The sequence below is a fragment of the Scyliorhinus torazame genome, chromosome 1, assembly GCF_047496885.1.
Source record: "Scyliorhinus torazame isolate Kashiwa2021f chromosome 1, sScyTor2.1, whole genome shotgun sequence".
Taxonomy (NCBI): domain Eukaryota; kingdom Metazoa; phylum Chordata; class Chondrichthyes; order Carcharhiniformes; family Scyliorhinidae; genus Scyliorhinus; species Scyliorhinus torazame.
This window is the reverse complement of record NC_092707.1, coordinates 290,622,451-290,638,444: the sequence shown is the minus strand read 5'-3', so window position 1 is coordinate 290,638,444 and position 15,994 is coordinate 290,622,451. Positions and strand designations below refer to the sequence as shown.

Below are 15,994 nucleotides of genomic sequence, written 5' to 3'. Positions count from 1 at the left end.
GCTTAATAAAATGATCCTGATAAGAATGAATCACCACTCTGTAAAGTATCAGATGTGTTTCCTGAATTATCCCTCTGGGATTGGAATGTATAATTTACCTCTTTCTCATGAGGAACTCAATAATATAAAAAGGACTGATAATTCACAGATCAAACTGTGTCCCCGCTGAGGAACCTCTCTCCTGGTGATTGGTTAGTTCACTTGTTCGAAAACACCCTCCAGATATTCTGGACAAGTTTCATGTCTTTGGTTAGGGCTCGCCAGTTGTGAAGCCGTCAATTGCGATCAGGTGACCCGAGGTAATTCTCAGCAACTATTGAACCCAGTAGTGACTGAAAATTGTTCAGTTTGGGAAATGGCATTGACAGTAACAGGTTTAAATTTCCCTTTTGGTTGCAATTGGAAAATATTCACCTTACCAGTCACCATCAATCCTGGAGCAACATTAATATACAGTGATACTGCTATATTTTTCAATGCCTTTTACCTTTGAAACAATTGGGTGGTTTTTTTTTAGGTAGAGTTTAAAAAGGTTACATATAGTGGAATTAAAATGTCAAAAATCAATCCTGTTATACAAAGCTTTACAAATAAACATTCAGTACAAAATCTTTAATTATTTACAATACAGTGTAAAAAAGATTCACTTCTCCCAATCTTGATTTTTTTTTTGCTGCTTTGATGCATTTTTCTTGAAATTAAAATGTTTTCAGGAACTGGAGGCTTTGTTGCATGTGGTGAAATGCCCTTTTCAGGTAGTAAAATGTGAAATAATTCTTCAAATAATTTAAGTTCTGCACTGTAAATTCTATGTTCTAAGTTCCTGCTTTCAAATTGTGTTTCTATTCTTCCCACACCCTGATGAACAATTTCAAACTCACCTGTCAATTACTGTTTCTTAAAGAACTGGTTTTGACGTGATCAATTTAAAATGTAATTTTTCTGTTGATGCTGGATTAGAATAGTTTTAAATATCAAATTAGCATTTGAAACAGGGCCACTGTCTGTGTGGAGTTTGCACATTCTCTCTGTGTCTGTGGGTCTCACCCCCACAACCCAAAAATGTGCAGGTTAGGTGGATTGGCCATGCTAAATTGCCCCTTAATTGGAAAAAAAAATTGGCTGCTCTAAATTTAAAACAAAAAGAAACAGGAGGAGGCCATTCAGGCCCTCAACCTTATTCTACCATTCAGTGAGATAGTATTTGACGGATTGTTGTATGGTTGAAGTGTGTGAAGATTGGGCTGGGGGGGGGGGGGGGAAATGTTTATTTTACTATGTTGATGTCATTGTTTTTGTTACTGTTCTAAAAATTTTCAAATACCTTAATAAAATATTATTTTTTAAAAAGAGATAGTATTTGACTGATATAGGTTGTGAGAAACTTGGACAACCTACAGCAGGCACCTCAAAGCACTGGAGAAGGACCACCAGCAGTGTCTTTGCGAGATCCTTCAAATCCAATGTGCAACAGCAGCGTCCTCTCCAAAGCCAATATGCTTGGCATCAAGGTGCTAATCACTCAAAACCGGCTCTGTTGGGCAGAACATGTGATTTGTGTCCCTGAAGCAACTGCTCTACTCAGAATTCAGCCACGGCAAGAGATTCCAAAGCAGGCAATGGCAACATTTTAGCGATATCCTGAAAGCATCCCTTTTAATTAAGGGATTAAGGGACAATTTAGCATGGCCAATCCACCTACCCTGCACATCTTTGGTTTGTGGGAGTGAGACCCACGCAGATAATGTGTAAATTCCACACAGACAGTGACCAAGGGCCAGGATCGAACCAGGGTCCTCAGCGCCGTGATGCAGTAGTGCTAACCACTAGGCCACCATGCCGACCGCCTGAAAGCATCCCTGAAGTAGTCAAACATCTCCACCGACTCATGGGAATCGCTGACCTGTTGCCGACCATTTAAGAAGACATCAAACACATCGAGAGACCTTGTTGGAATCAGCCAGTGGCACAATCGAGGCTTCAGATGGAGTGCACAAACCTCTAAACAGCCGATCTATCTAATCCTTCAAGCACCACCTGCCCTACATGTGGCAAAGTGTGTAAATCACACATTGGATTATCAGCCTTTTCAAATCCATCAAACAGGAACGGAAGCAAGGTAACCTTAATCCCGAGGGACTCCCTGAGAAGAAGGAAAAGGACTCCTGCACCAAAGTCCGGCTCTCCTCAAATCTCCAGCTGGGCTGAATTGCTCAGTAATCACAAATAGAGCTCATCTGCTGGTGAACCAACCCTCCCCATTGGCTGGAGGATTTTCAGGCGCGCTGCCGATCAAGCTCTCATTACACTTGATCCTTCCACCACTCCCAATTGCCATCTCCAATTGGGTCCTTTAACTACTCGATTCTTTTATCATCATCACCTTATAACGCAAATTCCATGTTCCTCCCAACAGCAGTCAAGCTACAGAGATGTGAACTCAAGTGAGTTTGTAAGGCACGGAATATCTTTGGGGTGCACTTGTAAATGTTTTGACCTTTTATTTATTTATTTTTTAATAAATTTAGAGTACCTTATCCAATTATTTTTTCCAATTAAGGGGCAAATTAGCGTGGCCAATCCACCTACTCTCCACATCTTTGGGTTGTGGGGGGTGAGACCCACACAGACATGGGTTCACCTTTTATTCATAATATTTTATTTTTGTTCAACATTCTATGGCGTAGGAGGTCAATAGGCTTGAAGCACTGTGACTTAAATCATCTGATTGATTTTCATAGTGACAATTGGAACTTTCTCAGGTGTAAGGCTGCTTCCTGTTGATTCGCTTATGTCCCCTTTAATTTTGGCGTTATAATTTTTGATCCATGGATAATTACTGGATATGTATCTTTAAGTCAAGCAGAAGTGAGAAGATGGAAATCATAAGTTACGACAGAGTACACCCTGCTAGCTTTGAGCGGAAAAACGCACCCAACAGATGGGATGGGACTTGGTTCAATTGGCTAGCTGGTGGCCAATGAATTGGCCAGAAGGCTGTATTCCGCCTGACAATGGGTGGTGATTGGATCCTGCCTGAATGGGATGATTCCCAGAGATCTAAGGAAAGCAGAGTTTTGAATCCTGGACACTCAGGGAAAGAACCTGCCCTCTCTCTCTCGCACACATAGTTAACCAGTTGGATTTGCTGAATATTTCATGATAGTTTTTGTTATAAATAAAAAATAATTGTGTTTAATTTGACAAACCTGGTGACTGTAATTATTGGGCAGCCAAGGGCCAAAGACTTTGGGTATTTTTCTCAGAATTATTGGTTAGTTAAATTGTGTTGCAACTCCGGGTCAAGGAGGGGTTGGAATTCACCGCACCCTAGCCCAGGGTGTCATATAACACACGCCTGAGTACAGTTGAGCAGCCCTCACACCCTCCTTCATATGCACGCAGAGAGTTTGGAAGGTCCGCTCCGTGAATCTAACAGTGAGAGCAGACACCTGGAGAAAGAATGAGCTTGGACATTATACTCCTCTCTCTCTCCGATCAAAACTGAATGAGCCCAAGGAAGGGTGGACAGTCTACTGATTGTGTAAATTCACCCCTTCCTCCCACAAGAACCACAGTTGGGAGCAGGGTCACTGGTTAATTTTCCACCTCCCTATCCCAGTAACATTAGCAGAGCACAATTTTGCCTTTTCAAATGGGTTCTCCTGCAATTGACAGGACTCCTTGAATGTATAGTACAGCTCCTACCTTTCTTTTTTTTTAAATTTAGAGTACCCAATTCATTTTTTCCAATTAAGGGGCATTATAGCATGGCCAATCTACCGAGCTTGCACATTTTTGGGTTGTGGGGGCAAAACCCACGCAAACACGGGGAGAATGTGCAAACTCCACACGGACAGTGACCCAGAGCCGGGATTGTACCTGGGACCTCGGCACCGTGAGGCTGCAGTGCTAACCCACTGCGCCACCGTGCTGCCCACTCCTGACCTTTCTTGGCAACATTTCCTTGTTTTGTAGATTTAAAATAGTCACTTCTGCCTCTTGCATTTAGTAACTATGAAGCTTATAGCAGCTTTTTTATTATTGCACATAATGTTTCACGGTATGAATTCTAGGGAGGGCGGAGTAGGGTGAGGGAAAGCAAGGGGCAGGGGAAGTGGTGGCAAAGGTGAGGTAGGATAGGTCAGGGGGAGGGGAGGGGATGAGTGGGAGGAGAGGATGAGGAAGGGGAACGTTGGGGAAGGGAGATGGGAACTCGAGAGGGGGGAGAGAATAAATTGACATGACTATTCAAGATCAGTTACATTGAACATTTTCTGGAACCCCTGCCTGGTAAACCAGAAACAATAACCAAGTAGTCTAGAAATCTGAAACAAAAACAGCAAAAGATATATTAGGAAAACAAAAGATAGTTTTATGGGATTTATACTTGGATTGGTAAACATTAGGAATAAGGTATAGTTTAAAGGGTGTTAAAATTTAATGTTTCTGTGCCTGGAAGGGTAAAACTTATAGTTAGATTTGTGCTGGACAAAGGTGTTTGTATGTGTGGGGATTGTGATTCTTTTGTGCTTAGAGAGGGCTAAGAGTAAATAAACCAGCAGTGGTTGTTTATACTGGGGTGTTATAAGGTAGAGAAACTTTTAAGTTTTAATTTAGTCAATTTGATTGCAGTTGGAGATCGGTAATGAGAGAGAAGGCAGCTCACACAGCTTTGCTAGAAGCAGTTGGTTTAGAAGGCCAGAGAGGGAAGAACTCTTTCAGCCTTGCTAGAAGAAAAGCCAGACCATGGAGTAATGGTTAAGAAAACAAGTGCAGAGATCTGAAGAGCAGCTCAGTAAATGAAGAGCACCATTCAAGAAGTCTGGAGTTAAGTGAACAGAAACCAAGGTATTGTTCAGAAGACGGCATAGTGGCACAGTGGTTAGCACTATTGCCTTACAGCACTAGGAACCTTGGTTCAATTCCGGCCTCCGACAGGCTGAGAGGAGTTTGCACTTTCTCCCCATGTCTGCGTGGGTTTCCTTTGGGTGCTCTGGTTTCCTCCCACAGTCCAAAGATGTGCAGGCAATGTGGATTGGTCATGCTAAATTTCTTCTTAGTGTCCAAAGATGCACAGGTTAGGTGGGGTTATGAGGAATAGGGTTGGGGAGTCGACCTAGGTAGGGTGCTCTTTCAGAGGGTCGGTGCAGACTCTATGGGTCAAATAGTCTCCTTCTGCACTGTAGGGATTCATGATTCTGTGATTTCAAGGAAGAGTAAATGAAGTGTTCTGAATTAAAGAGACAATTACAGTAACCAGATTTAAAGTGGAACAACAGCCTTCAAAGGTAAAACAAACACCTGATGCCATTTTAATACTGTCTGAGAATCGAGAGTTAAAGTAATTGTGAGCATTTTGCGCAGCAGTCAAGCCAAAGAAATCCTAAAGGGGTTAGTGAGAAATCTTGGACTGAATTCACAGTTAAAAATGGAGCAGAAGCTTTGTATAAAAGTGTCATTTGAAAAACCTAGACCGGGATTCTCTCCTACCCGGCGGGGCGGTGGGTCCCGGCAGGCTGAGTGGCGGGAACCACTCCGGCGTCGGGCTGCCCCAAAGGTGCTGATTTCTCCGCACCTTTAGGGGCCAAGCCCTCACCTTGAGGGGCTAGGCCCGCGCCGGAGTAGTTGGTGCGCCGCCAACCGGCGGGAAAGTACTTTGGCGCCACGCCAACCGGGGCCGAAAGGACTTCGGCAGCCGGCGGAAGTCCGTGCATGCGCGGGAGCGTCAGCGGCTGCTCTTGCCATCCCCGCGCATGCGCAGGGGGGGGGTCTCTTACGCGTCGGCCATGGTGAAGGCTGTGGCCGAGGCGGAGAGAAAAGAGCGCCCCCACGGCACAGGCCCGCCTGCGGATCGGTGGGTCCCGATCACGGGCCAGGCCACCGTGGGGGCACCCCCCGGGGCCAGATCGCCCCGCGCCTCCCCCAGGACCCTGGAGACCGCCCGCGCCGCCTAGTCCCGCCGGTAAGAGAGATGGTTTGATTCTCGCCGACGGGACCGGCATTCCAGCAGCAGGACTTCGGCCCATCGCGGGCCGGAGAATCGCCGGGGGGGGGGCCCGCCAAACGGCGCGATTTCCGCCCCCGCCAAATATCCGGTGCCAGAGAATTCAGCAACCGGCGGGGGCGGGATTCACGCCAACCCCCGGCGATTCTCCGACTCGGCGGGGGGTCGGAGAATCCCGCCCTGGGTCTGGATTTCGGAATGAAAACTGCTACGAGGAGGCATTATAATTATTTTTTACAAATAAATAAATTTAGAGTACCCAATTATTTTTTTCCCAATTAAGGGGCAATTTAGCGTGTCTAATCCACCTAACCTGCACATCTTTGGGTCGTGGGGGTGTGACCCACGCAGACACGGGGAGAACGTGCAAAGTCCAAACGGACAGTGACCCGGGGCTGGGATCAAACCCGGATCCTCAGTGCCAAAGGCAACAGTGCTAACCACTGCGCCACCATGCCACCCCAGAAAGCATTATAACTATGAGAGAAGATTTTAAAGCATGTTTTTGGGGGTGGAGTGCCAATCATCTGGGGGGATTCTGAGGAGACATCCACAAACATGGGATTCAGAGTGGAGAGTGTATTTGCCCACAGCCATTTTATGTACTGAAAAGGGACTTTGTGTTCCGAGAACATTGTAGATTAAGATGTACTTTGTAATTCGTGTTAATCCTAAATCCTGTGTGTAATTAATTGTCACGCTAAGGAGGGAGTAAAGAAGTAATGTATCTTACTGCAATTTTTGATGTTTAAAATTTTTTTCCCCCCGTGTTGTTAAAACTATTTGCAGTCCTGTAAGTCTGTCCTTCCATGATTTTTTTTTTTTTTTAATTTGAGCCAGGGTTCCATTCTGGGACCTTCCAGTTCAGTTATAACATTAACTGGGATCTTAACAGGTGAAAGATTCTGAATACATGGAGGGGAGAAACAATTTAAGATTGTTGGTATGGGAGATTCTTTCAAACTAGCTGAGGAGGTGGTTAATGCCCCAAAAACTAATCTCCTCCACACAATCTTTCTGTATGGAATGTGGAAAACACTGGTGAGGCTCCATTCACTGGTAATTGAGTATTCAGAATCAAGTAGCATGGGACTGGAGTTATGTGTAGGTCGGACTGGGTAAAGATGCAGCTTCCCCTCCCTAAAGAACATTACTCAATCCGTTGAGTTTTCACAATAACCAGGACCGCTTCATTGTCACTTCCAGTTCACAAATCAGCAGATCTATCAAATAAAATTTTATAACTTGCCAGGACAGGATTTGAATTTATGACCTCTGAGTTACTCATTTGGGACTTGAATTGTTTCAAGGATACGCTAGATCATGTACCTTATGTAGAGAGACTGTCGCCTGACTCGGGCAACTATCGCAAACTGGTCTACTTACACTGTGTACAATATATACAAGGTGGGCTACTGAGTAGGCACATGCCCCTGAGTGCTGCCTGCTTGTTCTGCTGTACAGAGTCTCTAGCTCTGATGTCATGAATGCATCATTTTTTTTCATATGAATTTAGAGTACCCAATTATCTTTTACCAATTAAGGGGCAATTTAGTGTGGCCAATCCACCTAACCTGCACATCTTTGGGTGGTGGAGGTGAAACCCAATGAATGCATCATAGTCTGCACCACTTATTCCATTGACCCATTCCGTTGCAAGAATCACTGGACTCCTGTGTTCTTATTGACCACAAGAACCAGCACTTATTGTTTATTTTCTGCCTTGTATTCTGCAGCTCTGGAGGTGAAAATATGGGGAACGGATAAACAACACAAATGCCACACCCTACAGCCTTCAGTTCCCTCTCCTCCCTTTCCTCAGTCTCCACCCCCCCCCCCCCTCCCCCAGCCAATCCCACAAACCCACTCTCCCTCCAACCAAAGCTGGGAAACAAAGTATGACAGATTCAGCGGGAAGATTAAAAATTGTGAGACATTTGGAATCACAACCTGAAAGATTCTGAAGCATGAGAAACTCATGGTATAAACAATGCAAACCCCCTGACCCCAGCTATGACAAGAATGAGCAGTCTTTATGGAGCTCAAAGCATTAGTGCTAAAAATCATGAGTTCAGCAGTTCACGGAGAAGCTTTGGCGCAGGCTTCTTGGATCAACTGGGGAAGGACAGTAAAGGCCGACCTTGTCATCAACTCCACAATCCAAGAACAGGAGAAACGTCACATCAATCCATGGAAGGTTTTCTATCCAATATGTTCCTGAGGTTTTAGTCCAGAATGGAGATAAGTAACTCCAGGTTTGTAATCCAAGATTGGCTTTGGAACCTGTCAATGACGAGCTCCAACATTTGGAGATGTGGAAACAGAAGTGGACATGTTTGGTATGGAAGAGCAAGTGTTCTGAGCTGTAGCTGTCGGAGGACAAAGGCAAACTTTGCAATCTAAGTCCCTCCTTCTATAATTGGAAAGGTCGCTGGCACATAAAAAAAGCTACAAAGAGACAAAATCATGGCTAAAATCAGGATGTTTAACGCAACATCTAATGTCAAAACATTTCTTTATGGAGGAGAGTATTTAACTGTGGTTTGACACAATGAAAGAATGGCCAGGTACAGTTGGGGGAGGGCAGGAGGGGGGGGGGGGTCAGGAATGTTACATCAGGGGCAGCAACAGTAACAGCAGAATATCTGTCGACAAATGTTGTTCCTCTTGTGTTCCACTGCCTTCTTCAACTGAACCTTTGCCTGACCCACGTAGTCTTGGATTTTCTGCACATTTACCTCAATGTTGTTGAGTGTCTCTGACTGTTCCTCCACCAACACTGCCATCTGCAGGAACAAGTCATGAATCTCGCGGACTCGACACTCCAGCTTCAGCAGCTCCCGGTGCCGCTGCTCAATTTCTGACAGTGCTGTCCGTGCCCCACGTACGTCACTCAGCAGGTTCCCAGAGAATACATCCCACTTACCCTGCTCTATCATGTCCTCCATCTCGTTACAAGAAATGTCCTTCCCCATGATCTCAAGCTGTCGCTGGATCCGGGTCTTACAGTTTTCCCGCTGCTTCATCTCCTCTTTGTTGTACTCCAACATGGCATCGTGGAAATTATTCAAGAGGACAAAGTGCTGAGCCTGGGCAATACGAACGATGGCAGCATTGGGTCCGTGGGTATTTGTTATCTCTTCTATGTAGTTTCTCAGGTCCTGCAGCCTGCGGTGGAGCTTCTCACCCCGGCTTTTTATGTCTTTAGCAATAGAATTTGAATCTCGCTTGATGCTGCTGAGTCGTCGCATTGAGGTGAGGAAGCGGGTGTTCTGCTTCCCGAGGCGTTTGATGTCCACTTTCAGGCGTCCATTTTCCTCTCGGGTCTGCTGTACTTCCTTGTAAAGCATCTGCAAAATGAAGTCGCATTCAAACACCAAGCTTTCCTGGGGGTTATCCACCTCATCTTCGGCCTCTGTTTGCTGCTGATAAGATTTTGAACATTCTATCAATTCTTCAAGTCTGTCCTTCATTGTTCCTGAAAGAACACACAAACAATCAAGATCAGTAAAACAAAGTCACACCAGCAAAAATAAACCCGTTACCTCAATGCATCTTAAGAAGTGAATTTCCAATTATTCAATAAATAAACAAAAGAAAAATTAGCATTTGTATAGCACCTTTCACAACCGGAGGATGACTCCATAGTGTTTTACAAATCATGCAATTGTTTTGAAGTCCAGTCACAGTTCTACATAAGAAATGGAACAGCCAATTTCAGTTCAGCAAGATCCCACAAGCAACATAGAAATGAACGACTAATTTGTTTCAGAGATGTTGGTTAATGGATAAATATTGGCTGGAACAGCAGGGAGAACTTTCCAGGTCCTCATCAAGGACACCCATAGGATCATTTACATCCACCCATGAGGGATAATGGAACTTTGGTTTAAGTTCTCATAAGGAAGGCGACACCTCTGACAGTGCCGCACTCCCTCAGTGTGAGCCTCTGACAGTGCAGCGCTCCCTCAGTACTGACCCTCTGACAGTGTCGCACTCCCTCAGTACTGACCTGCTGACAGTGCAGCACTCCCTCAGTACTGACCCTCTGACAGTGCAGCGCACCCTCAGTACTGACCCTTTGACAGTGCAGTACTCCACCAGTACTGGCCCTCTGACAGTGCCGCACTCCCTCAGTACTGGCCCTCTGACAGTGCAGCACTCCCGCAGAACTGGCCCTCTGACAGTGCCGCACACCCCCAGTACTGGCCCTCTGACAGTGCCGCACTCCCTCAGTGCTGATCCTCTGACAGGCAGCACTCCCTCAGTGTTGACTCTCTAATAGTGCAGCACTCCCTCAGTACTGGCCCTTTGACAGTGCAGCACTCCCTCAGTACCGACTCTGACAGTGCAGCACTCCCTCAATACTGTCCCTTTGACAGTGCAGCACTCCCTCAGTACCGACTCTGACAGTGCAGCACTCCCTCAATACTGACCCTCTGACAGTGCCGCACTCCCTCAGTGCTGACTCTGACAGTGCAGCACTCCCTCAATACTGACCCTTTGACAGTGCAGCACTCCCTCAGTACCGACTCTGACAGTGCAACACTCCCTCAATACTGACCCTTTGACAGTGCAGCACTCTCTCAGTACTGACCCTCTGACAGTGCCGCACTCCCTCAGTGCTGACTCTGACAGTGCAGCACTCCCTCAATACTGACCCTTTGACAGTGCAGCATTCCCTCAGTGCTGACCCTTTGACAGTATAGCACTCCCTCAGTACTGGGCCTCTGACAGTGTAGCATTCCCTCAGTACTGGGCCTCTAACAGTATAGCACTCCATTAATACTGACTCTCTGACGGTGCAGCACTCCCTCAGTACCGACTCTGACAGTATAGCACTCCCTCAGTACTGGCCCTCTGACAGTGTAGCACTCCATTAATACTGACTCTCTGACGGTGCAGCACTCCCTCAGTATTAACTCTTGAATCGTGCGCCGCTCCCTCAGTATATAGCCGGCACCAGGGCGGCGCGGCGGGATTCGCGCCTCCCCCCCGGGGATTCTCCGACCCGGCGGGGGGGTCGGAGAATCCCGGCCTTGGTCTCAGTTACATTGCCTCCCTATTTGCAAATGCAGTGCACAATCTGATACAAAAATGTAAAAACATGCATTCTAAATTGAGAGTATTGCAAGGGGCCGAAGGGAGGATGGCGGAGGGGTGAGGGTATGGAAGCGCGAGGGAAGGTGGGGAGAGGGAAGGAGGAGGGGAGAGGGAGAAGCGGTGAGGAGGGGGAAACGGGATGAGGGGAATGGGTGGGGAGGGGAAGAGAGGTTGGGAGGGGGAGGTGTGAAGCGGAGAGAGGAGATGAGTGTGGGGGGGGGGGGGAAATCGGGGAGAGGGTGACCAACCTTTCCCTCTCTCTCTGGACAAGTGTCGATCTACTCATAATATTGGTTTCACTAAACCCTCCCATCAACCTTCAGCTCCCCGAGTGATCGCTTATATTCTGTTCGGAGGACATAGCTCAGAGATGGTCTAATGAACTTAAAATCAATCTGAAGTTGAGAATTTAACTGCATTCCAACTGTGTAAATGGATTAAAATCAGAATCGGTGCTGGAGAACTTCACTCTTTGCATTTTTTACAGCTCCTCTACTGATATCCGTGTTGCCACTCCACAATTCTTTTAAGTGTAGATTGTAGTTTAGACGGGCAGCACGGTCGGTGCAGGCTGGGAGGGCCGAAGGGCCTGTTCCTGTGCTGTACTTTTCTTTGTTCTTTGTTCTTTGTTCACAATTAAGCCTCCAAAATATAGAAGGAACCAGTGTCCCCGCCCTGCTTGCTTTTATCGCCACAAATTCAACCAAGCGTAAGGACACTGAAAGCCTCGGGGTTGCTCAAATCTATTGGTAAAAGTGAGCAGTTTATGGAAAGTGTATGGGCGTGATCTAACCCAAAATAAAACAGAGTCTGTTCTGGGTGGGAGTTGAGAGGTTGTTCCCGGCACTACAAATGGTGGGAATGACCCTGCTTTCTAACGGCACTCTTTGGTAGGCCAGCGGGGATCGTCCCCTCTAACTCATATTTCAGTGGCGTGGCCTCGCGCAGTGGGGAGTCCACTACTTGAACCAGTTCAGAGACCTGCGACAATTCACCATATACCTCTGGAGCCGGTTTCTCCAGAATTGGTATTATGTCTTTGGTTATTAGTTTGTTCGCAGCTGAGTCATTTTGACCCGAGGTGTCTTCTACCACAATCTCACTCTCCATCTCTGCGTGCACCATCTCAGAAATTTCAAATTGCTCGGTGTCCTGCGCAGACTGGCTGTCCCTTGTGACCACCTCATCATTCCTGCCAAACCATTGGAGTCGTGCTCCACTGGCTTCCTCATCTAGCTTACCATCACCCTGTGAAACAACCTGACTAGAGTTTCACAGTCATCCTCATCTGGCTCACCCTCTGAGTCTTTATTCTCTTCATCATATTCATGGTCATCGTAGATATCATCGTAGTACTCATCATCGGAGTCAGTATCATCTGCAATGGCTTCTCATGTAAAGTACGACATTGCACATGGAATTATGTGTTCGTACAGAAGGCGACCAATTTCAAAGTCAGCAGCAGGTGTTGCTGTAGAACCTTTATTGAACATTCCATACTGTGGAACTTCAGGAGGACAGTAGAAATTGAAGAATGAATCATTTGGTACAGTTTCATAACTGATTTTACGAATGCTCTGACCTTTATGCTTTGGCTTCGATTTAATGGTTTTCAGTGTGACATTTCTTTCTTTCTTCCAGTCAATCTGGCACCTTGTGCATCCCCTGTTTATCAAGGAGTGAAGATTCAAGCTTGTCAGGTCGCGATTCCATATGGTATACTTTCATAATTACCTTGTTTGTAAAATACTCATTGGGCTCAAACTTAAACTCCAGAGTGAAGCAAGCTCATTGGCTGTTCATGCTCTGAGCGTTTAACATTCACATCTTGTAGATGCTTTAATACAGGCTCATCATGCTCCAGTATCATGCCACTAAGTATACAAACTGTTAACCACCGTGAAGACTGTTAACCAGAAGTGTAGAATTCCCTTTCCCTTTTGCTCTTCCATCCCTTCCTCTGATTTGTCATCCTTCGCCTGGACTTTTGCTTGTTTCTTATCGAATAACTGCACCAGCATATCTTGGTGAGATTTGTAGAATTCAGCTGGCCACTCGCTGTCTGGAACATAGAGCCACTCAACTAAGTCCAGGGCCTCACACGGATCCGCTCCTATGACGGTCTCGCTTTTCATGTCCATAATGGAAAATGGTAACATATACGTTGTATCATGCACGCTTAACACAAGCTCACATTTACCCAGTGTCTCAATCTCCTTCCTTCCTAACGGCAGTCTTGGTTGATCAACAACTTTCGGATTAATGTGCAGCCCGTGCAAATCGGACAGACTGAGGAGGTTGGCCCTCATTCCCATGTCGAGATTACATTTTACCAATGTGTCGTTCACCTACATTAAGGTTTTCCACTTGGTTTCGATGGCAGCAGGTTTGTACTTACTATAGTTACGACTTTTCAGAAGGATTTCTTCACTTTTATTGGTTGGACTCTTCTAGTCCTTGGTTGAAATTAGATTAATAAAGAACTGTTCCACCAGAGGCACCTCATCAACCGTGTTAACGTATCTGATTTGGCCCACTGTAGGACACAAAAAACATTGTTTCGCAAAATGATTTGTACGGCCACACCTGGAACATACTTTTCCATATGCTAGATATTGCTGTGGGCCATGTCGGTTGCCACATTTCTGGCATTAGATGGCGGCTCCTGTCAGCCGCTTAAAATGGCCGCCCGCACTGAGACCACGTTTCATATTGAACTGCGCCACAGTGTTGATGGTTCGACCCCGGCCTCTAACCACTGTCTCTGTGGAGTTTGCACATTCTTCCCGTGCCTGCGTGGGTTTCACTCCCACAACCCAAAGATGTGCAGGTTAGGTGGATTGGCCACACTAAATTGCTCCTTAATTGGAAAAAGATTATACAAAATTTATTTTTTTAAATGTTTCAAAGTGAATGTACTGATTTGCTGTGCAGCCAACTCACTCAACTGGCAAATCTTAATCGCACTTTCCAATTTCAGGTCTTCCTCCCATAACAATCTCTCATGGAGCTTGTCATTTGACATGCCAAATACTATTTGGTCGCAGATCATCGATGATTTTAGATTACTGAAATTGCAGGACTGGGCCTTCAGTCTCAAGTCGGTTACAAAACTATTGAAAGATTCGCCAGGTTTCTGGGTACGTGTACAAAAAATATATCTTCCAAATTTTTTTCTTTTCGGAGAGCAGTGCCGATGAAAGTACTTTATCACCTCATCATAGCTCTGGCTTTCCTCTTTGCTATCAAAAGCGAAGGTATTGCAGATTTTAATTGCTTGTGGACCTGCCACCGTGTGCAGCAACGGTGCCTGCAGGCCCAGGGCTAAAACGTAGAGCTTAAACTGCTGTTTGAAAATGTGGCAGTTTTCATCCACGTTACCCAAGTCTTGAAGCTGGAGGGTGCCTTTAAACCTTCCATCTCGAACTTCACTGTCATTTGTTGCGTTGAATCACCAATATTCGTAGTTCACCAGGTAGGCGGAAGAATCTTCTCTTTTTCATTCTTCGGCCGGTTTCGCTTCGTCTTTTCTGCTATTAGCTTCAAATGTTCAACACTCCTGGTACAATGTTGTGTTCTGTGACCTTGTCCTTGCAATGATTCATACAGAACTGCTGGTGACTTAACTAGAATGGTGATTTATTGAGTAACACGTGGAGATATAATTTAATAATCTTTGTTGTCACAAGCAGGCTTATAATAACACTACAATGAAGTTACTGTGAAAAGCTCCTAGTCATCATATTCCGGCGCCTCTTCGGGTACACAGGGGGTGAATTCAGAATGTCCAAATTACCCAACAACATGTCTTTCGGGACATGTGGGAGGAAACCGGAGCACCCGGAGGAAACCCATGCAGACACGGAGAGAACATGCAGACTCCGTACAGACAGTAACCCAAGCCGGCAATCGAACCTGGGACCCCTGAAGCAACAGTGATAGCCACTGTGCTATTGTGCCGCACATAATATACAGAACGCTATACAGACTAAATTACTGTTTGATTTTCATAGACTCTCCTAGAACTATCTGATGTCCGACTGTCCTGTTGTACACCTTACTACCAACTGGCGATAGCTGGATGTCACCAGACTGATGTGTGGCACCACCAGCTGGTTGGAGATCGCACTGCTAACTACATACAATATTATACACAGGCCTATCACGACAGTTTGAAATTTTATCCAATGGCAACGATATTTTTAACTGGCCCTCCGTTGGCAACAGAGTTCCCGATGTGGCAGAGAATCCAGTGTCGTGGGAAGAAATGGGATCCATTTCCGATGCTCCAGTCCCCTGCTGGAGTCGGGATCGAGGTTTATGTCCACATCAGTCGGAGGATGCCAATGCGTCACATGAAGCATTTATGTACACAAATATCAGGTGGACGGAAGGTTGAAGGACGCCCCACCCCAGGGACTAGCTGTCGTCCACGAATCTCAGGCTTCAGGAAAGGGCGGTTCCATTAATGTCGGAGATGCAGGGGGGTCTAGAGGAGGGGGTGCAAGTTCAGTTGGAGGGGTTCAACCACCTGCAGGGGCAGGAGGTGGTAATTATCATGTGTGCTACCCAGGCCAATACTGAACAGGTGGCATCCGTGGTGAGGCCTTGGGTGAGAAGGCATCGGTCATGGGTCAGGATGTCGAAGGCCTTGGGCACACTGTGCGGGCAGTGGTCAAGGCACAGGGCAGGCGGCCATGTCACAGGCAGCCATGTATAGAGCAATATGGACATTGCAGCAGCGCTCCAGAGTTTGGTCCAGTCACAACGGGTGATGGCTGCGGGTCTCGAAGGCATTGAGATTGCAACTTCAAAGCCTTCTTTAGGTTTAAGCTGCTTTCTGTTAACAGCCTTTCTTGGATAGCTCCACTTCTTAACCACACA

At 46.1% G+C, this 15,994-nt stretch overlaps 1 protein-coding gene and 1 long non-coding RNA gene across 3 annotated transcripts in view; one reads left to right on the top strand and one right to left on the bottom strand.

Moving 5' to 3' along the window:
- LOC140422431 (uncharacterized) overlaps window positions 1-15,994 on the top strand; it is a 98,836-nt gene that overhangs the window by 36,565 nt on the left and 46,277 nt on the right. The window lies entirely within an intron of this gene.
- stx11a (syntaxin 11a) overlaps window positions 7,859-15,994 on the bottom strand; it is a 55,015-nt gene continuing 46,879 nt past the window's right edge. For both annotated transcript variants that reach the window (XM_072507431.1, XM_072507438.1), the window contains one exon: window positions 7,859-9,485. In XM_072507431.1, coding sequence (XP_072363532.1) covers window positions 8,623-9,480 — 858 coding nt within the window. In that variant the 5' untranslated portion in view covers window positions 9,481-9,485 and the 3' untranslated portion in view covers window positions 7,859-8,622. The remainder of the gene's footprint in view (window positions 9,486-15,994) is intronic.